General features: G+C 51.0%; 1 protein-coding gene across 1 annotated transcript in view; it reads right to left on the bottom strand.

Moving 5' to 3' along the window:
- Window positions 1-8,592: 8,592 nt before the first annotated feature.
- Window positions 8,593-22,355, bottom strand: part of LOC138299703 (dehydrogenase/reductase SDR family member 4-like) — a 244,332-nt gene continuing 230,569 nt past the window's right edge. The window contains exons 8-9 of the mRNA XM_069238200.1: window positions 9,943-9,998; window positions 8,593-9,266 (exon numbers count right to left, since the gene is read on the bottom strand). Coding sequence (XP_069094301.1) covers window positions 9,152-9,266; window positions 9,943-9,998 — 171 coding nt within the window. The 3' untranslated portion in view covers window positions 8,593-9,151. The remainder of the gene's footprint in view (window positions 9,267-9,942; window positions 9,999-22,355) is intronic.

Genomic DNA, 22,355 nt, shown 5'->3' with positions numbered 1-22,355 from the left:
TGTTGCCCCCTCCAGAACCAGTGGGCAAGACACACACTCGAGAGATCATGGCCCATCACTCCCCAGGACCAAGCCCAGGGCATGTTGCTCCCCCGAGAACCAGTGGGCAAGACAACCACTCGAGAGACTGTGACCCATCACTCCCCAGGATCAAGCACAGGGCATGTTGCCCCCTCCAGAACCAGTGGGCAAGACACCCACTCGAGAGACCGTGGCCCATCACTCCCCAGGACCAAGCACAGGGCATGTTGCCCCCTTCAGAACCAGTGGTCTTTTTTCATCTCCCGGCTGAGGTGTCCCCCATGACCCCTTGAGGTGCCTGCCTATTTACCAACTGATGCCCCTGCAGTGCTCTCTCCGTGTTGAAGCAGGGGACAAGTGGGGCCTTGGACTTTGGCCTGTGGCCATGTGCCCCACACAAATTGAGGACTGGGCTGTGTCCCTTTTTCTGTAAATGTATATATATCTCTTAGTTGCCTAACTTATTATTTCTACTGACTTGATCTTATTACAAACACTTTGGCAAAATCGTTTTGTCCTTGCATATTTCAGGCGATTTAGGGGGATTAACTTGTTTTCTTGTGCATTTGGTTGTGTGTATGAGGGGGGTGTTGTGCGTGTGTGTCACTCTTTCTCCCCCCTTGTGTGCTAGGTAGCTGTACTCACCGTCGTCATCTTCGCCAGCGTTGGTGTTCGTGGTGGAGCAGAACATAGAATATCATCGGAAAAACATGCAGTTCTGGTTCCATGGCGGCGTGGTTCTTCCCTGTGTCTCCGATGGTGAGTCCTTTCACTTCTAAGGTCTGTTTCCGCCAGGCTTTTGATGCCGTTGGTACTGCCCCGGAAAAGTTGGCAGATTGTCTGGTCATGATATGGTGGGTGGAACTTTGACTTCCACCTGGCTGTGGGCAGCTACCGCCGTGGTGGCTGTTGTTTCCGACCTGGCGGTCGGTGTGGTACATTGGCTGTCTATCAGAGATATCACCGTAATGGTCATAATTTGGCAGTAGTTACCGCCAGCCTGTTGGCGGTATTACCGCCACTTTATCTCCGACCGCTAGGGTCTTAATTAGGGCCTTAATCTTTAAAAATTAATATCTCGGGTTCCCTTATTGGATTTTTGTCATTTTAGTGTCACTTTAAAGATAAAAATACCCTATTTTTTTTATATATTGGTGTTGGATTTTGTATTGTGTTTTACTTATTTTCTCTTTGATGAGTTTTACATGCTTTACACATCTGTCTGCTAGGTTAAGCCTAACTGCTCATTGCCAGGCTTCCAAGGGTTGAGCTGGCATTAATTTATTGAGACCTGACTGGATCTAGTGGGGTCCTGTGGCCTATTGCTAAAGTGTGGGTATTTACCTGCCCTTACCAATAATCCACTTTCCAACATTTTTGGTGAACAGTGGTTGGATCCAGTATTTGTGTATAATATCACACTACAGTTTTTTTGTTCATCATAAAACTCAAGGGATACCATTGAGCTTGATCTGGCTAGCCTACCCACATCTACGGTAGTCCAGCTTGGAGGTTTTGTGCTGAGAGGGGGTTGCCTGCAGCCACTAATCTCAGGAAGAATGTACTGATTAAATCTCTGACAGCCTGGGCTGAGGCCCAAGAAGTAGGAACAGAGGAAGCTCCAGTGGGAAATGAGGGAGAGGACACTAGGTCCAACTTCTCAGAGAAGGGAGGACAGACACACCTCAGAGAGGAGGAAAAAGAAAGGTCCTCACTACACACAGTCACCAGGACCGTGCCTAAAGCTAGTTGAGGGAGGGGGACTTTCAGAAAGGGAGATAATCTGTCCCTCAGGGAGAGAGAGCTGGAAGCCCAACTGGCCTAATTAGCTTTGAAGGCAGAAAAGGTGGCCCTAGAGAAGAAAAAGTGTCAAGAGAAGAACAAAGAGATGGTGACAGCGAAGAAGAAATGGAGATGTCCAGGGGTGGTGGGTTTTGTCACAGGTTACCCAAGGGGGTGATTCCTGTATACCAAGAGGGGGGTGACATAGCTAAATAGCTGGCAGCCTTTGAAATGGGTCTCAGAATGAGAAGGGTTGAGGCTCAGTACTGGTGTTCAATCCTATGGGAGTTCATTCCAATATCTGGGGGGGACGGGGGATTGGCTCCTGATCCCTAGCGAAGAGGAGACAGACTCCTATCCCAACATAAAAAAGTGTCTCACCCAGAAGTTTGCTCTGACCCCAGAGCAATATAGAATGAAGTTCAGGGACACCCAGACGGTCACTATTCAGTCCTGGGGTGACTTTGTGGGCATCTCCCAGAAGGCACTAGACAGCTGGATACAGGGCAACCAGGTAAGTACCTATGAGGGGGGCTATACAATGTAATTATGAAGGCCCACCTTCTAACTAACTGTGTGCAAGAGAGGTTATGCCAGTATCTAGTTGACTCTAAGTTGCCCAAGCCCAGGGAACTGGGGGAGGCAGCAGATGAATAGTTAAGAATCAGAGTAAATCAGAAACCCCAGGAGGTGATCAGAAAAAGGGAGGACAGGGCTCTTCCGAAGGGGAAAAAAGATAAAAAGTCCAAGAAGTCTTCACAAAAGTCCCCAAAACCTGCACATGGAGGGGAAGGCCCAAGCCATGCCAATTTGAATGGAAAGGGGCATCAGGGGAAGAGCTATGGTCCTACTAAGGCTGGAAAGTTCCAGGAACTTGCCAAGGCAGGAAAGTGTTTTGAGTGTCACCAGCCTGGACACAAAATAGGGGATGCTGTCTGCTCAAAGAAGCTCCCCGCTGGTGGGGAGTCCCATGGGATTGTGTTCTGTGTGAGCCACTCACCTGAATTCTAGGCATTCCAATGGGACGATGACAATACCCCAATCCCGGTGAGGACTAACGTGACCACGATAAAGAGTACATTGCCCTCTCGCAAGTCCTCAAGGGTAAGGGGGTTTTGGGAAGGAAAAAAGAGAAAATACTAGCATCTGCTTCCTGGACTGCAGAATTGGACTGCTGGGCCCTGGACTGCGTGTCGTGTTGGGTGTTAGGACTTGTGATTTCGCAAAATACTGGGTTCTTTTTTTTAGGATTCTGGGCTGCAAAAAAATTACTTCATTAATACATTGAACTTGTATAAACTATTGTGCATTGCGTAATGTCAGTTATTATTGACACATTGTGCATACGTTTCTATAAGGCTAAACAAGTCTCTTCCTCATTTTACAATGCTTTCAGAATCAACTTGACTAAAGGTCATGTTTGTGTTCTGGCGTAATCTCTTGCCAATAATAGTTCTGATAAACTTGCTCTATTTCCAGTCTCCTAATTCTCAGGGTAGCGCTTGTTACAGGAAATATGTCTTTCCCTAATGTGTATTTAGCAGTATCTTGGATTCCCAACCAAATGATAAATCATGCTAGCTCTTATTGTCACAAATTATTTAAAAGACAGAGCTCTGTTTTGTTTCATTAAAGCGATTAATCTATCTTTACCTTGAAATTAAGTTACTTGTTTGAAAATTTTAGAAGAACCCAAACTGTTTTTTTTCACCTTTCTTATTTTCTCTCTTTGACAAGAAATACGGGTTCGTCAGCATGAGACAGAAGAGGAGAGCCAAGACTCCGCAGGAAGCAAACCGAGTGTGAGTACCGCTGGAATTTGCCTGGAGGCTGTCCGGAGGACGAGAAATGCTGGAACTCAACTGGAAGCTGGACAGAGAACGAGGAACACTGGAACTCGGCTGGAGGTATGTTGAGAGCTAGAAAATTAACTTGCACTGGAACTCGAATGGAGGTAGGATGGAGGACAAGGAACTCGACTTGACTAGAAGCAGGTGAGCAGAGCAATAGGTATGAAGCCAAGCAAGGCCTTAGACTCACAAGCATCCTTAAATAATAAAATGTGCACATGTGCCTTTTGTCAGTTGATTGCTTGCTAAGGCAATGAGCAATTATCCTCCCAATTGTGGCACATGTTCAATACATATCACATGGTGTGGAGCACATGTTTTGGCAGTTACAGTTGGAGCAGGTGGAAAGGCAGTTGGTTGCTTGTTAAGGCATTGAGCAATTATCCTCCTGATTGTGGTACATGTTCAATACAGAGCAAATTGTGAAAAGCACATGTGTTGGCAGTTACAGTTGGAGCAGGTGGAATACAATGTGCATAATCAACAAGCATTGGTTATTATAAATGAGAATTGTAACAAGCATTGGTTATTGCAAACTTGATATTCAATGATGTAATGAACGTACCCAAATTAGCGTGAATGTTGCAAGAAACAGCATCTTACTGTAATCGAGTTCTTGGATGTGCTAGTGTACCCACAACAGATTGCTAGTATAGGTGTGGGGGTGGAAGTTGGCCCAGGGTGGGATCAGGGTACACAGAGATCACCTTAGTGTCCGTGGGTGGGGTGTACAATGCAGCTATGACAACCTTACCTCTCAGGATAGAGAGGTATAAGTAGAGGCCTAAAGTCATTGGGACTGAGGTGGAGGCTCTAAAAGATACAGGAGCCAGCGTGACTGTGGTCACAGAAAAACTGGTTTCTCCAGAGCAGGTCTTACCTGGTGTATTCCACCAGGTGACTTATGCAGACAATAGAACCAAGCTCCATCCCATGGAAATGGTGAGCTCAGAATGGGGAGGTGTGACTGGCTGTAAAAAGGTAGTTGTAGCTTTTGCCCTCCCAATAGAGTGTCTGCTGGGATATGATCTGGAAGCATTTGAGTGGCCAGAGGGAGAAAGAAGGGTCCATGCACAGATGCTTGACCTCCCTGAATGGGTGTGTGCTGCGACCTAGTCACAGGCAGCACAATAAGGAAGTGCTGGATACTTGGACCCTAGAACAATGGGCCTCTAAGAAAAAGAGAAAGGGCACATGGACTGGCCTGCCAGTCCCAGAGTAAAGAGGTGCAGGAGGAATCCAATCCTGAGTGGGAGAATCTGACCTCTGAGGACCCCTCCTGTGCAAGCTCTGCCTGATGTGGCAGAATTGCAAGGGGCAGGTGGACCCACCAGAGAAGTTGTGCCAAGGGCAGAGAATGTCCCACTCTTGAGGGCATGAGGCAGACTGCCTCCAGGCAAGAACAAGGGGATGTTGGTGGGTCCCACAAGCTTTATTTGGAGGATCGAGTTCTCTATACTGAGACAAAGGACCCCAAACCAGGGGCAACCAGGCGAGTGGTTGTCCCACAGAAGTACAGGGAAGTCCTCCTCACTTTAAGCCACGATATTCCCTTAGCAGGACATTTGGGGCAGACCAAGACCTGGGACAGGCTGCTCAACCATTTTAATTGGCCCCACATGTCAGAGAAAGTGAAGGAGTTTTGCAGCTCCTCTGTCACCTGTCAGGCCAGTGGCAAGACATGGGCAAGCCAAAGGCTCCCTTAATACCACTACCAGTGGTTGGGAGTCCCTTTGAGAGGGTGGGGATTGACATTGTTGGTTCCCTAGACCCACCAACTGCCTCAGGCAACAGATGCACCAGGTATCCAGAGGCAATGCCCCTCAGAACAGTCACTGCTCCCACAGTGGCTAGGGACCTACTTGGTGTATTCACCAGAGTAGGTTTTCCCAAAGAGGTGGCCTCAGATAGGGTAACAAACTTTATGCCTGCCTATCTGAAGGTGATGTAGAATGAACGTGGTGTTACTTACAAGTTTAGCACCCCATATCATCCCCAGACCAATGGTCTGGTGGAGAGATTTAACAAGACCCTGAGGGGCATGGACATGGGTTTTTCTTACAAATTCAGGTTGAGATGTAATGTCCTCCTCCCATGTCTGCTGTTTGCTTACAGTGAGGTACCCCATAAAGGAGTTGGATTCAGCCACTTTGAGTTAATGTTTGGGCAGCCTATAAAAGGCCCATTGTATTTGGTGAGAGAATCTTGGGTAAAGCCTCTCAAACAGTCCAAACAGAATGTGCTTGATTATGTGCTGGGCCTGCAGTTACATATGGCTGTTTACATGAAGAAGGCAAGCAGCAACCTGGAGGCCAGCCAAAGGTTCATGAAGCTCTAGCATAACCAGAAAGCTACCATACCTGAGTATCACCCAGGTTAATTGATGTAGGTTTTGGAGCCTTTGGCTCCTAGGGCCCTCCAGGCCAAGTGGACTGGGCCCTATCCATTTTGGAGAAGGAGGGTGAGGTCACCTACCTGGTGGACCTTGGCACTCCAGGAATTCCCCATAGGATCCTGCATATAAACAGAATGAACGCTCACCAAGACGGGGCAGACATGACCAAGCTTATGGTCGCAGATGAGGGAAAGGAGGAGGAGAGTGAACCCTCTTCATCCATTGGCCTGTTTGACTGCTATTCACAGTCTGCTTATGCCCACCACAGCATACAGCATGGCTTAATCAGCCAGCCAGTATCAGAAAATGGCTGTCTTGCAATCTGAGTGTCTGCTGTTTAACTCCTAATGCGTGCATCAGAATAAAAAGATGAGCACTCCAGTGCCCGGGCTGGCAGGCTAGTACTTGATTTTGCCAAATCTGTTTTTCTTACCATACTTTATAATTTTTTAATGCCTTTTGTCACCCATGTGTGTTTAAAGTACAACTATGGGCTACAGTAATTCAATGCCAATAGGATGTATACTTTTTGCTAATAAGAAGCACATTTTCAGTCAGATTCATTTAAACTAAACAAAGTTTCTATAAAAGTACACCTGCCTGCTAGGAAGCATCCATATTCAATTAAAATCATATGAAACTGTTTTTTAAACTTAGTTTAAAAGGTTTGCTGCAAGCATACGGTCACCAAATTTAGAAATAAATGTTTTTATTTTTCGTCATATGCTTGCAATAAATAATTAAAAATAATCCTCACTCACTGTCAACGCTAGAACTACTGATTTGCCAATGTGTGTTTATGCTTTCAATACTATGTTCCCTTGCCTTGCGGCATGTGAATTCACATAAAAACATGTATCGTGCAAGTCTCCTCCCAAAACACTATGGGCCTGATTACGATTCCGGCGGGTGGCGGAGGCCGCCCGCCAGAATTCCGCCCTCCATAATACCGCTCCGCGGTCAGAAGACCGCGGAGGGTATTATGAGTTTTTCCCTGGGCTGGCGGGCGGTCTCCAAAAGACCGCCCGCCAGCCCAGGGAAAAACTCCCTTCCCACGAGGATGCCGGCTCGTAATAGAGCCGGCGGAGTGGGAAGGTGCGACGGGTGCTGTTGCACCCGTCGCGTATTTCACTGTCTGCAAGGCAGACAGTGAAATACATTTTGGGGCCCTCTTACGGGGGCCCCTGCAGTGCCCATGCCGCTGGCATGGGCACTGCAGGGGCCCCCAGGGGCCCCGCGACTCCCCCTCCCGCCATCCGGTTCCCGGCGGGAGAACCGCCAGGAACTGGATGGCGGGAGGGGGAGTCGGAATCCCCAAGCCGGCGCAGCAAGCTGCGCCGGCTTGGAGGATTCCTTGGGGGCAGCGGGAAACCGGCGGGAAACCGGCGGGAGACCGCCGGTTTCCCTTCTCTGACCGCGGCTAAGCCGCTGCGGTCAGAATGCCCCGCGGGGCACCGCCGGCCTGTCGGCGGTGCCACCGCGTCCCGCGGCCCTGGCGGAAGTAATCCGTCAGGGTCGTAATGACCACCTATACCATTTAAGGCCCAAAATAAATATTTTTATTAAGACTAGTATTTCTGAATATTCTCTTAAAAAATGTTTCCAAAGTTTTTATTATAGCTCGGATTTTGAGAATTTAACTAGTTGATATTCGTATGGTGAATTGTGATTGGGTATGTCTGGCTTAAAGAGGACCATTCGCTCTAATTTTGTGCATTGGCAGAGAGATGGGGGACGCACCTCATTAAAAAGACAAGTAGACTGGTTGGTTCTAGAGAAACGTGCTTCGTGCTACAGGTGGTTATTGGAATACTGAGCTGGATTCAAATGTTGATAAATACAAGCACCTATAGTAGGGTTAATGGAAGTTAGGATTCATGTTGTCTGTATCAGAGGACGGCTTCACAGTAAGGGGATCCAGCAGACATCAGGTTGGTTTGCCTAAATTGGCAAAGCTCCTACTCCACCATAACTTCTAATACCCCCCTCATTTAGAGGCGGAAGTACACCTACATCCTCATGACGCAGCGTTTGCTGTTAGAAATGTTTTCCTAGTGGCCCATCTGCCACATTGTGTGAACATGAGAATTTGTAATTTAAGGTGAACTTTCTGTTGCTCCGTTTTTCCGACCTTAGCAGGAAATGGCACAACATTCCCTGCTCATTAGAGACATTTTGAGTTGTTTTTCTGTTTCATGTCAGTGTGAGCACTTTGGGTGAAAAAGGCTCAAGAGTGCAGCGGGAAGCCCCCAGATTAGTGGGCGGGAAGCTGTGTGGCCCACCAACACTCCAATAAATAACCCCTTAGTTGTACTATTAATGGAAAAAGAGTCTTTAAAATTAAATGGAGCATTCATTGTACTATCACTTACAGACAATTCTAGTGTACCTTTAGAAAAGTTCGAGATTTCCTTCAATTATTATAGCACCTGCAATACACATGGACTTTAATATATTGACCAAAAGTAATTCTCCAGTTTATTACACACATAAAAAATAAATTGCTTTGCAGTTTATTATATCAATGACTAGGTGTTCACTCTGTAAAGCAAGACATCCTTTATTTTATTTTATCAGCAACAGAAGTAGTTAAATTGTCAACACCGCAACATTTTCCAGTTTGTTACACTGACAGTAAAGGGACCTTAGCTTACATTGACAGTAAAGGGACCCTAGTTTAGTTAACTCAAGAAATATATGTCACACACATTTGTGGGTGTCTTGTTATTAAGAAATTTCTCTGATCTCCATGACTAAACTGTCAAATTTACTAATGATGTAGACGGCTGCTGCCTTTGCAAAAAAGAGTTTCTTGCAAGAGGATTCATCATATCTTATAGCTTAGATAGGCTGATGGGGCTTGACACAGGGTCAATCACAAATTAGTCTTCAGTTTATAATCTGACTCACACTACTGCCAGCCCTGACAGCCTTTCAGAAGCATAAAGACTGAAGTGTGATGGTTTATTTTGCCGCCTTAGCCTTGCCTTTATTTAAGGGATACAGGTCAGATAAGCAGTATACTTTTTCAGTCACTATCAGGACAGGTTATCTCGGAATGTGCCAACATTCATATCAACAACCCTGAACTACACATCTGCTGTTAGAGTCTGGAGATGGCACCCCCAGCAGCCACAATAGTCTCTCCAGTAATGTAGGAGGCGTCAGGTGAGCAGAGGAAAGATACAACGCCACCATAGTCCTTTGGCTCTCCCAATCTGGGGGGACAACAGGAAAAAGACAAGAATCAATGGGGTACGTGGGTCTCAGATATACTGGCATCCATTTGAAATCAGGCATGCAAACAAGTTCGTTCCTTTTTGAAACCTGAGCCATCCCACCTTAGAAATGTAATAATGGGTCATTGTTTGTCAATGAAGAGCTCATCCCAGTCCCGAGGGGCCAACCTCAGAACGCTGAAGCAAATACAGTGGCCATCAACATCTACAAGTGACAAACCTGAAATGTTCCCCATGTGCAGTGCCACTATACTTTTAGCTTATATGCTTAACACCCCCATTCCTGCACTCACACTCCGTCCAACGCAAATCAGATACTTCCAACAGATGCACCTCTACCTCAGTTTACATGTATGGGCTTTTGGTGGAGATGCACAATGATCTTCGAGGGGGCAAGGTCAGGCATGCAGAGGGATTTGTTGTGTACTCTGTTTTGGTGCAATTCTATTTTTAAACTACTGAAGGCACAGTTTCCAGGCGAACAAAAGTTGGTTTCAAAGAGATCTATGGGTTAAAAGTGTGATAATTACGGTAGACAATAACTTTTGCGACTCTTAATTAGCAGGGCTGGAAAAGCCTACTGTGGCTGACTGGTTTCCAATGCATTTCTGACACACCCATCTTACTGAACACCTGGAAATTCAAAAATATTTACCTGACGACGTTGTTGGCCTTCATTATAAATTTTGTCATGGCCTCGTCTTCCAATAGCTGTTTCAAGACAAAGAAAGTCACCTGTTAAGTGGACAGCTAGTGCATACAGTACAACCATCCACTTCCTGATCTCCTCTCACAGCTGGGACAGAAGACATAGGGCCTGATTACAACTTTGGAGGAGGTGTTAATCCGTCCCAAAAGTGACGGTAAAGTGACGGATATACCACCAGCCATATTACGAGTCCATTATATCCTATCGGACTCGTAATACGGCTGGTGGTATATCCGCTACATTTGGGACGGATTAACACCTCCTCCAAAGTTGTAATCAGGCCCATAATCATATAATATTAAAGTGTTATTGACCAGACAGTTTCTTTAACTGCCTTTATCCATATAATCATGTACCAAATTATCCTCTAGGCCCAGAACCTCAGTTCCAACCCCAACTGTCCTGATACCCAAACCATACTTGCCTATTCTGGCCGTTTATACAGATGAATTGCAACTTTTAAAGCTTGAAATGTGATAGTTTAAGCTTTCGTTCACCTAAACACTCTCCACCAAAATATAAGGTAAAGGGGAAATAACATTTCCACTTGTCCCTCTGCCAAACCAATAACCTCTCCATGTCTCTAATCCAAACCAATAACCTCTCCAGCTGTGTATTACTCCTGCTGTGCCGATCTGTACCATACCACGCAGAGCTCTCAAGTTCTTGTGACTGAGAACTGATTACCAGATTGAGGACATCACAGAAAGGGCTGTCATGCAGCATTTGTACCAATTACAAAGTGGGGCGGGTAAAATAATAGTAATTCTCAAAATAAAGGTAACATGATTAAAATAACACCAACGCCTCAGTGATATTGATACACAAAGTAACATCTCACTGCATGTATCAGAAATACAGGTGTCTGGATGAAATATGGAACATGTATCATTGCCAAAATGTACAACATTGGTGTGGTGTTTGCAAGATGGATCCTCCCCTCAACCAAACGAGCAGGAGCTCTCCCCTGAGGAGAGAAGACATTCTGCAGACCCCTTTTTTTTTGTGTTGTAATTTTTTTATTGTTGAGGATAGCAATAAAGATACATTGTAATACAGCATCAACAAACAAGAATTAAACCCAAAAAAAAAAGACAAAGACTAACAAATAATGGTTCTCACATATTATGGTCCGAAAATCATAGGAGCGTTGACTCAGAAGAGACTGAATAAACAAGACGTATGCATGATCAACGGAATATTCGAACGGTGACAGGAAAAGAAGAATACAAAAAGAGAATAACAGGGATGGGGGCGATCAGCGATAGTAAATGGAAAGACCAATGCCGAAGGGAGGGTTGGGGACGGCGGGGATGTTTGGGTAATATTCTGAGGTGGGTCTGCCTCATGATCCCTGAATCCCTATGCGTTATCTCCTCTGTCAGTGATGATCGATATGGACAAAGGTTCTGTAGAACTGTCGTTAACGTAATCCGTCCTGCCGCAGAGTCTATCGGGCAGGTGCAAAGGCAGGGGAAAGCAGCACCTTGGCGTTTGTACGATTCTAGAAGGAAGAACTATGAAGATATTTATGGGGAAAAGGTGGGATATCTCCAGGTTATGCAGGGCTTGTCGAGAAACTGAAGAAAAAGGAAAAGAGAAGCGGGGAAGGAGAAAGGGGGGAGGGAAGTGAAGGCAGAGGCAAGAAAGAGAAACACAGAGAGAGGGGGAAAACAGGGGAGCTGGGGGGACTGGTGTCGAAAGAAGAAAGATAATAAAATAAAAGAATATATATATATATAGGTGAGGGGAGGGGGAGGGAGAGGGTGGAGGGGTGGAGGGAGTAGAGAGACCAGGTGGGCGATTGCAGTGTCCCCAGGGCAAGGGCATGGAGTAGGGGGGGAGTGTGGAAAGGAGAAAGGAGGGGGGCAGGAGTAGGGGGGGGAGAGGGAATGAGAGGTGTGGAAAATTAACTGAGGGTCAGTAATGGCGACGACGACGATGCATCCGAGACGTCTAAAAGGAAGGGGCCCATACCTGAGCAAAGATGGCAGCCTGATCCTGGAGGTTATAAATGACTCTCTCATGTGAAGATATGCTAGTCATTGCCACAATCCATTCCTCAGGCGCGGGGGGAGTTGCAGATCTCCAGTGCCACAAGATACAAATTTTTGCAGTTGCCAGGGCTGTATGTAGAAGCCTTTTTTGCGGTCATGATAAGGCCGGGAGGGAGTTCGTGTCGTGCAGCATGATTAGTGAGAGGGGTAAGGGGGTTGGCAGCGACATGGATTCCGCCAAGATATGTTCAACCGCTCTCCATAGAGGTTGTACCAACGGGCAGCTACTGAGTACATGGAGCAAGTCGCAGCAGTGTTCTGCGCAGAACCAGCATGACGCATGCAGGAGGAGGCCGGTCCTGTGTAACTTCACTGGGGTCCAGTACCAATCGTGAAGTATCCTGAAGAGGCAGAACTTTAAGAGAGCCTCGTGCGTGCCTCTGTCTAACGCTTCTATCGTGTCTACCCAATCTTCCATATCAAAAGTCTGCTGGAGGCCGGTTTGTCATTGTAGACACAGTTTATCTAGGACAGGCTGTGAGTATAGGTGACCTGTAAGGACCTCGTTCATGCCAGCCATTACACCCTTGTGCTTCCCCCATGTCTTCAGGTAAGCTATTATGGGTGAGGGCTGCAGCCCCTGTCGGGCAATGTCGGGGTATTGACGCATGCAATGCTGGAGTTGCAAGTATCTCCACTCTTGTGCAGGATGGAGGTGGAATTCCTCCTGCAAACTGGCAAAGGGTTTGAGCCTGCTGTTCTCCAGCACCTGGACTAGGTGGTTAAGACCGGTTTTCCTCCATTGCGGCCAGTTAAGAGCCGTTCCTCCTATGCGCAGGATATCATTGCGCCACAATAGGGCCTGGGCGTGGAGAAAGGGGTGAACCCCCAGAAGGCGATGGGCCCTCTGCCATGCTACACTTGTCGCCTTCAAAATTGGATTCAGATCGTTAGAGGGTGCAGAAGTCGTGCGGTAAAGGCCGTCAAGGCCTCCTTTGTGGGATAGCAATTCTCTGTCTACTGATATCCACTGTAGTGATTCTGCGGGGTCGGACAGGGCAGCGGCCAATGGTGACAGGTGGAGGGCTAAGACGTAATGCTCCACCAAGGGGAGCCCCATTCTGCTGTGTGATCTGCGTGCTATTAGTTTGGCCGGTGCTAGTCGTGGGCGCATAGAGCCCCACACAAAGGACCTGATTGCTGCGTCCACCGATCTCGACGTGGAGAGGGGTATCTGGATGGGTAGAAGTCCCAGAACATAGGTGAAGCATGGCACCGTGACCATCCGTACCGCCTGCAGCCTGCCCCACATGGAGAGGCCTAGCTGGGCCCATTTGTCGAAGTCAAGTCTCATGCGTGCAATGAGGGCATCCAGGTTGTCTGCCGCCATAGGTTCTAGGCCATGGTTGATTAAGACCCCCAAATATTTAAGGTGCTTTGGGGTTCAGTGAAATGGGAAGCCCAGGAGTGCTGATTTCGTCGTCCCCGGTGAAAGGGGGAGGGCCTCGCTCTTGTCCCAATTCACCCGATAGCCAGAGAGGGGAGCAAAATCATCAATAATCACAATGAGGGCAGGCAGTGAACGGTCAAGGTCGGTTATTGTGAGCAGGACATCATCAGCGTACAGATAGAGTTCAGAGGGAGGCCCACTATCCTGGGGGAAGCTCGGATGGCATCCGCCAGCTGCTCCAACGCCAGCAAGAACAAAAGGGGGGATAGGGGGCACCCCTGCGGGGTTCCTCTACAGATAGGTAAAGGATCCGACAGGAAGCCCCCGCAGTTGACCCACACCCTAGGATGGTCGTATAGCAGACGGACTTTGGAAATAAATTGGTCACCCAATCCGAATTTCGTCAATGTTGCAAATAAGTATGGCCATTCTATGCGGTCAAATGCCTTTTCAGCATCAAGGGACAGTGCCAGCGTGGCCTCCGGCATGGTCGGAGCTCCCAAAAGGGCGTGACAGAGAGTACAGAGATGGTTTCTTGAGTTACGGCCCCGGCACAAAACCTACCTGCGTCTGGTGTAGGAGAGACGGTATGACCTTGCGCAGGCGATTCGCCAGGACACTGGCCAATATATTAATATCGCCATTCAGGAGGGATATGGGTCGGTAACTGCCGCAAAGCAGAAGGTCCCGGCCGGGTTTTGTTATAACAGCGATTATGGCGGTGTTGGAGATCGCACCCAAAAAGTCCATCTGACACGCCTCAGTTAGCACCCCATGTAGGACATCTAGCGTTTCTTCTCCCACCCACTTGTAGAATTCCACAGGGAATCTGTCTTCTCCGGGTGGATGCGTGTGCTTGCAGTTGCGTCTTCTCTGAAAGGGTTCGGTAGCGGTGAACAGCAAATCGCCATGGTTTGTGACCTGGGGACACCAGACCCAGCTGGATGGCTAAAAGGATCGGGGAGTGGTCGGACAAACCTCCACCCAATATGCGAGCATCCTGTGTGTGTGCCACAAGACTATGGGGGTCATTCTGACCTCGGCGGTAAAAGCCACTTACCGCCGGTCAGAAGACCGCCACAATAACGCCGCGGCCGCGGTTAGCCGCTACGGACATTCTGACCCACAACTGCCAAACCTCCAAAAATCCGACCTCCATTGCAGTCCGCCACACCAGCGGCCAGCGATAAACTGGAGATGACCAAACCTCCACCGCCACGCCAACAGAAATACGCCCATGCCATTACGACCGACAAATCCACGCAGCGGTCTTTCAAACGCGGTAGTCTATTGGCGGTACACACCGCCGCGGTCAAAATACACACACCTTTACAAAACACTACCACATTGGACAATTTGAAATACACACACCTGATACACATACAAACACCACTCCCACACACCCAACACAATATAAAACACACACCCACATCACCCACAAACCCCTACAACCAAAAATCAGAGACGAAGGAGAGAGAGACACATCAGAGAATAGAGAGCCAGACACACAGAGGCACACTACAACATCACACACACCACATAGTAGCACAAAGCACCACACACCAACACACTCATCACTACATACACCACCCCACACCTCATCCACACCACCCCATGGCACCACAAAGACACCCACGCTTTACAGACCAAGAACTCAGGGTGATGGTGGAGGAAATCCTAAGAGTGGAACCCCAGCTCTTCGGCTCACAGGTGCAGCACACCACTATAGCAAGGAAGGCGGAGCTATGGCAGCGGATCGTGGACAGGGTCAACGCGGTGGGACAGCATCCCAGAAATAGGGACGACATCCGCAAACGATGGAACGACCTACGGGGGAAGGTGCGCTCGATGGTGTCGCGACACAACATCGCAGTGCAGAAGACTGGCGGAGGACCCCCACCCACCCCACCAGAATTCACAGCATGGGAGCAAGAAGTATTAAACATCCTGCATCCTGAGGGCCTCGCTGGAGTACCCGGAGGAATGGACTCTGGTAAGTCCTATCTCATATACTTCATCCACCCCACCCCACCAGCATGCCAACCCACACCCCCACCCTCACCCCCAACCCCCATCACACATCATCCCTGAGAAAGTTTCCCTAGCACATCCCACCCAACCCATCACCAACCCTTGCATGCCACCACAAACAATGGACACCCATTACCTAAGCATGACCACTGCACATACCCATCCCCCCCACAAACCACCCTCACAACACCACCCACAAGGGAATGCCTGCACTGGGGGACAAGGGCACCCATAAATCGCACGCTATTTCACACACAGAAACAATAACCATACTCTCTCACCCCATGCAGGACCCGAACGCCAACACACCGGTCAGGAGGGTCCTCAAATGTCCATCCCACCCCCGGAACAGGCCCCCAGTGATGACAGCAGCTCTGTCGACCTGGAAGCTAATGACCCGCCCGGACCATCGGGGACCTCTGGGCAGTGGGTTCCCCAAACACAGACACGGGCCACAGCAGACCCAAACCCCTCTGGGAACAACAGCACAGCTCCCACCCAGCGGGCCCATGCCTCTGTCTCTAGGACAGGTCAAGCAGCGGTGTGTCTGCCACTACAGGGCACCCAGGCTAACCCAACACCCCAACAACAACAGGGACCTGGGGGCAGTGGTAGTGGGCACACCGTCCAGGGGACAGAGGCCCAGGCAAACAGGGCAACTCGGAGGGCTGCCGTGCGACAGGGGGGGGGGAGGAGAGGCCCAGGGAACCCACTCTCCAAGAGGCCCTCACTACCATCATGGGAGCATACCACCACTCCCAAGAGACGATGGCGACGGTACTGGCCAGGTTCACCGAGATACAGGCACAGCAGGAAGAACGCTACATGGGGTTCAGCAACCAACTCACCACCATCGCTACCGCCATGGGGACCATGGTCCAGGCCCTCAACAGGATAGAAGACACGTTGCGGGACCATGTGGCACCACACAGGGCCACTGTCACTAGCCTGGAACAGCCTACCACCTCCGCCGGCGCTAGTGGACAGGAGGCCCACACACAACGACAGGCCACAAGAACCCCACCTCCTGCTGAAGAACAACCACCCCGCAAGAGGAGCCTAAGATAAAAAAAAAAAACAGAGCAGCATGCCAAGACCACCGCCAGCATGAGATACCCCCAGAAGTCATCACACTGTCCCACATTGCCACCCTGTCCAAACTCAAACAGCCTCTGCTCCATCCTTCCACAGGCATATGGACAATACACCTGTCAGACTGAGAACTGGACTCTGCCATGGACATTACTCCACCCCCACCCATCACAGTTTTAATATAATGTACCATTATCTAAGCACACAAAATAAAACAATTATTGCACAGAAAACCGTTTGGAGTCATGCTGTATTCTCAAAAAATTGTACAACACATAACAGTTCACAATATGTGATGTCAGTTAGTGATGACAACATACCAATGTCAATACGCTGTAGTACATGGCCAAACCAAGCAGAAGTCGGGCTATGAGTCATTAAGCACTGAGAAGGGAAGGGAAAAAGAATATGTTATTTAAAAGAGCTGGGGGGAAATACATAAAGTTGAGATGCATGAGGCTCTAAGTAAATTTGAAATGGCGTGGCTGAACCTTACCTGTGTGCTACTGAAAATACTGTTGTATGACAGCTTCCCTGTTGTCTGTTTCCTCCCCGTCGTCTTCCTCCTCTTCACTCTCCACAGGCTCCACGGCTTCTACGACACCACCATCTGGACCATCCTCCTGCAGGAAAGGCACCTGGCGTCGCAAAGCCAGGTTGTGAAGCATACAGCAGGCCACGATGATGTGGCACACCTTCTTTGGTGAGTACATTAGGGATCCACCTGTCATATGCAGGCACCTAAACCTGGCCTTCAGGAGGCTGAAGGTCCTTTCTATGACCCTCCTAGTACGCCCATGGGCCTCATTGTACCGTTCCTCTGCCCTGGTCCTGGGATTCCTCACTGGGGTCAATAGCCACGGCAGGTTGGGGTAACCAGAGTCACCTATTAGCCACACACGCTGTCTCTGTAGCTGTTCCATCACATAGGGGACGCTGCTATTACGCATAACATACGCGTCATGCACTGACCCAGGGAACATGGCATTAACATGGGAGATGTACTGGTCTGCCAAACAGACCACCTGGACATTCATCGAATGGTAATTTTTCCTGTTTCTGTACACCTGCTCATCGTCATTTGGGGGTACTAATGCCACATGGGTCCCATCAATGGCACCAATGATGTTGGGGATATGTCCAAGGGCATAGAAATCACCCTTCACTGTGGGCAAATCACCCTCTTCTTGGGAATATGATGTAGCTCCTCATGAGTTTCATCAGGGCAGACAACACTCTGGACAGAATCTTTGAAAACATAGGCTGAGACATTCCAGATGACATGGCCACTGTTGTCTGGAATGAGCCACTTGCCAAAAAATGGAGGACTGATAGAACCTGCACTAGAGGGGGAATTCCTGTGGGTTGGCGGATGGGTGACATCAGGTCTGGCTCCAGCTGGGCACACAGTTCATATATAGTGGCTCGGTCAAGTCGGTATCGAAGTATTATATGGCGTTCTTCCATTGTCGACAGGTCAACCAGCGGCCGGTACACGGGAGGATTCCTCCTTCTCCTCGCAAGTCCCAGCGGACGGTGCCTAGGAAGGACAACATGGAGCACTGAGTCAATCAACTCACAGGTACGTACAACACAGCTTGCACAGTACACGAAAATTTATGGATTGCTATGTTTGTATGTGTGCAAAAGCAAGGCCTAGGCCTGTGTGACGCAGTAGAATTTAAGCCATGTGGGCCCTTGAAATGGCGGCTGCCTGACCTGTGAAGTGGGACAATGGGATGTGAGGTCAATGCGCTGGCGTGGCACACCGTGGCGGTAGGCGGTCGAAGACCGCTGTACGAAGTCGCATTGGTTAACATTGAACCCTATGGGATTCAGGAGCCAATGACGATGTGCGCCGGCGGTCGCGGTACGCACTGCCGCGGTACGCACCGCCGTGGGCGTGACCGCCATTTTCTATCTGATTAATCACTCGAGACCTGATCATCCACAGGAGAGGACCTATACTGCAACTGCTGCTGTGAACTCGGTCTGGAAGTGACAATGGCTGCTGCGACTGGGGAAAGGGCCCCTGCCTTCACGTCTGAAGAGTTAGAGAAACTTCTGGACGGGGTCCTCCCCCAGTATGCGCTACTCTACGGTCCTCCAGACCAACAGGTGAGTACACTGAGTGCACATTGAATGGGTAATGCCTGTGTGGAGTGGGGTGGCTGTCAGTTGGTGGGGTGGGGAGAAAATGAGGAATGCAACGCACGACTGATGAGAGTATGGGCCACATGGCAAGGTTGGGGAGGGGGGGGGGCATGTACTCCAAACATGCAGAAATGTGACGTTTTCTCTTTCCCACCCTGTACATGTCAAACAGGTGAGCGCCCATCGGAAAATCGATATTTGGCGTGCCATCGCCAAGGAAGTCCGGGCCCTGGGGGTCTACACCAGATGGGGCACCCACTGTCGGAAGAGGTGGGAGGACATCCGCCGCGGAACCCGAAAGACCGCCGAGTCACTGCTGGGGATGGCCTCCCGACCTAGGAGGGGTGCCAGTCGTACCCTGACCCCCCTGATGTCCTGGATCCTGGCGGTGGCCTACCCTGATTTGGATGGGCGCTTGAGGACATCACAGCAGACACAAGGGGGTGAGTATCAGCACATTCTCCTATCTTTACGCGCAGTGGAGGCGTCTGGGTGGGGGAGGAGGGCTGTGGGTGACAGTAGGCCAGGGCGCTTTCTGTAGTGTAGTCCCCTCCCTTAGACATGGCCCTGTGCCCCCGCCCACCACCTCTGTAGGGTGCCAAGTGCAGCTATCCATGGTCCAACATCACCCATGAGCGCGTCTGTTGTCCCTAGACCTGTTGGCCTAGTCAGAAGTACAGAGTAGTGTACCCCAAGTTCGGGGCTTAGTGCATGAGGCACCTGTGTCTGTCCTCTCCGCCAAGGCTATTGACAAGGCATGCACTCAACTTTGTTTAATTTCTCCCCCCACCCTTATTCTTTGTTTCTTGTGCATTAGCATCATCAGGCGGAGGAGAATTGGCGTCGGAGCACGAGGGAGCTGCAGGTCACCAGGCCCCGGTGGGCACTGACACAGACACCGAGGGCACCAGTGATCCGGAGGGCGAGGGGAGCCCCACAACGGGGGCCGGTGGAGACACCAGCGACACGGACACGTCCTCGTTTGGGAGCTCCCTAGCGGGGGCGGCAACATCTGTGCCCCCCGCAACAACAGGTACAGCCGCCACCCAGCGCACCAGCACCGCCCTCCCAGCAGCCCCTCAGTCTTCGCTCCGTGCCCGTTCGCCCAGGAAGGCGCGCGTCTCCTTCGCCCCAGGCACCTCAGCCCCTGCCTCTGTTACCCCTGCTGCCCTCAGTGCGGAGCTCATTGACCTCGTGAGGACGCTCATTGTTGGGCAGACTACCCTTTTGAATGCCATCCAGGGGGTGCAAAGGGAGGTGCAACAGAGCAATGCCTACCTGGAGGGCATTCATTCGGGTCAGGCTGCCCATCAACGAGCGTTCACTTCTCTGGCCTCAGCACTGACGGCAGCCATTGTCCCTGTCTCCAGTCTCCCTCTTCTAACTGCCTCCAGCCTTTCTCTGTCTCCTGTTCCTCAGCCTATCCCATCCACACCATCAGACAAGCCTGCACACACCTCAACACCCAAGGCCAGCTCATCCAAACATAAGCACCACAGAACACACAAGCATTCACCCAAGCAACACCCAGATGCAGACATACCAACAGTCACTACCACCTCTGTGTCCCCCTCCTCCTCGTCTCCCTCCTCCCTCCCTGTGACGTCTACACTCACACCTCCATGCACACCAACATCAGCCAGTTCTTCCATCACCAGCACACCCTCCACTACAGTCCTCACACATGCAGTCACCACCCCCACTGCCATGTACACGTCCCCTGTGTCCTCTCCCACTGTGTCTGTCACCCCCTCTTCCAAGACACATAAACGCAGGCAGACACCCAAACAACAGCCAACCACCTCACGACAGCCTACGTCTCAGTCACCTGCACCCAAAGACAGCACACCTGACTCTCCTACAACCACATCCTCTTCCTCCACTTCTATCTCCACTACTCCTACCCTTTACCTTGGTCCAAAGAAATATTACCTCTCCAATCTTAACCTCTTTCCCTCCCCTGACCCACCCCCTCCATCTGGGAAAAGTCCCAAAGGCACCTCAGCCACCACCAGCCCAGCTTCTAAGGTACAAGTGGTGCATGGAATATGGAGTCCACCCTTTGGCGGCAGTGACACTTCACTGAGCAGCAAGGGGACTGGCAGCCGCCCCCCAGGCAAGAGGACCCGGAAAGTGAAGGGCCGACGTGAGCGGACTGAGACGGCTGCCCCCAAAGAGGTGACTCCGGCCACTTCACCTGCCACAACAGCCAGGGGAGGCAAGGACCAGAGAGCCCCATCTAAGGAGCGGAAGGGCAGCAGGGCGGAGAGGCCAGCCAGCAGGAGCGCGGAGCAGGAAGGCCCCACACGCCCCATCCCGGCTGCAAGGGACGACACCAAAGGGCCCAGGACTCCGTCTCCGAAGGGGCCTGACACTGCACGTTCGGAGGGCGAGTGAGCAGGTTGTCCAGGCCAGGTCTGACTCCCTACACTGGCTGGAAGAGCACCGCTGAACAGGGCCCCGCCATGAAGACAAGCACCGCTGAACAGGGCCCCACCGTGCAGAAGAGCACCGCTGAACAGGGCCCCGCCGTGAAGACAAGCACCGCTGAACAGGGCCCGCCGTGCAGTAGAGCACCGCTGAACAGGGCCCCGCCGTGAAGACAAGCACCGCTGAACAGGGCCCCGCCATGAAGACAAGCACCGCTGAACAGGGCCCCGCCGTGAAGACAAGCACCGCTGAACAGGGCCCCACCATGAAGACAAGCACCGCTGAACAGGGCCCCGCCGTGCAGAAGAGCACCGCTGAACAGGGCCCCGCCGTGAAGACAAGCACCGCTGAACAGGGCCCCGCCGTGCAGAAGAGCACCGCTGAACAGGGCCCCGCCGTGAAGACAAGCACCGCTGAACAGGGCCCCGCCATGAAGACAAGCACCGCTGAACAGGGCCCCGCCGTGCAGAAGAGCACTGCTGAACAGGGCCCCGCCGTGAAGACAAGCACTGCTGAACAGGGCCCGCCGTGCAGTAGAGCACCGCTGAACAGGGCCCCGCCATGAAGACAAGCACCGCTGAACAGGGCCCCGCCATGAAGACAAGCACCGCTGAACAGGGCCCCGCCGTGCAGAAGAGCACCGCTGAACAGGGCCCCGCCGTGAAGACAAGCACCGCTGAACAGGGCCCCGCCGTCTCAAGCACCGCTCCGCTGGGCCCTTCATCTCAAGCACCGCTCCGCAGGGCCCTTCCTGTCAAGCACCGCTCCGCTGGGCACCGCCGTCTCAAGCACCGCTCTGCTGGGCACCGCCGTCTCAAGCACCGCTCCGCTGGGCACCGCCGTCTCAAGCACCGCTCCGCTGGGCCCTTCATCTCAAGCACCGCTCCGCTGGGCACCGCCGTCTCAAGCACCGCTCCGCTGGGCCCTTCATCTCAAGCACCGCTCCGCTGGGCCCTTCCTGTCAAGCACCGCTCCGCTGGGCACCGCCGTCTCAAGCACCGCTCCGCTGGGCCCTTCATCTCAAGCACCGCTCCGGTGGGCCCTTCCTGTCAAGCACCGCTCCGCTGGGCACCGCCGTCTCAAGCACCGCTCCGCTGGGCTCTTCATCTCAAACACCGCTCTGCTGGGCCCTTCCTGTCAAGCACCGCTCCGCTGGGCACCGCTGTCTCAAGCACCGCTCCGCTGGGCCCTTCATCTCAAGCACC

Source organism: Pleurodeles waltl, chromosome 6 (genome assembly GCF_031143425.1).
Source record: "Pleurodeles waltl isolate 20211129_DDA chromosome 6, aPleWal1.hap1.20221129, whole genome shotgun sequence".
NCBI classification, from domain to species: Eukaryota; Metazoa; Chordata; class Amphibia; order Caudata; family Salamandridae; genus Pleurodeles; species Pleurodeles waltl.
This window is presented reverse-complemented; position numbering and strand designations above follow the sequence as displayed.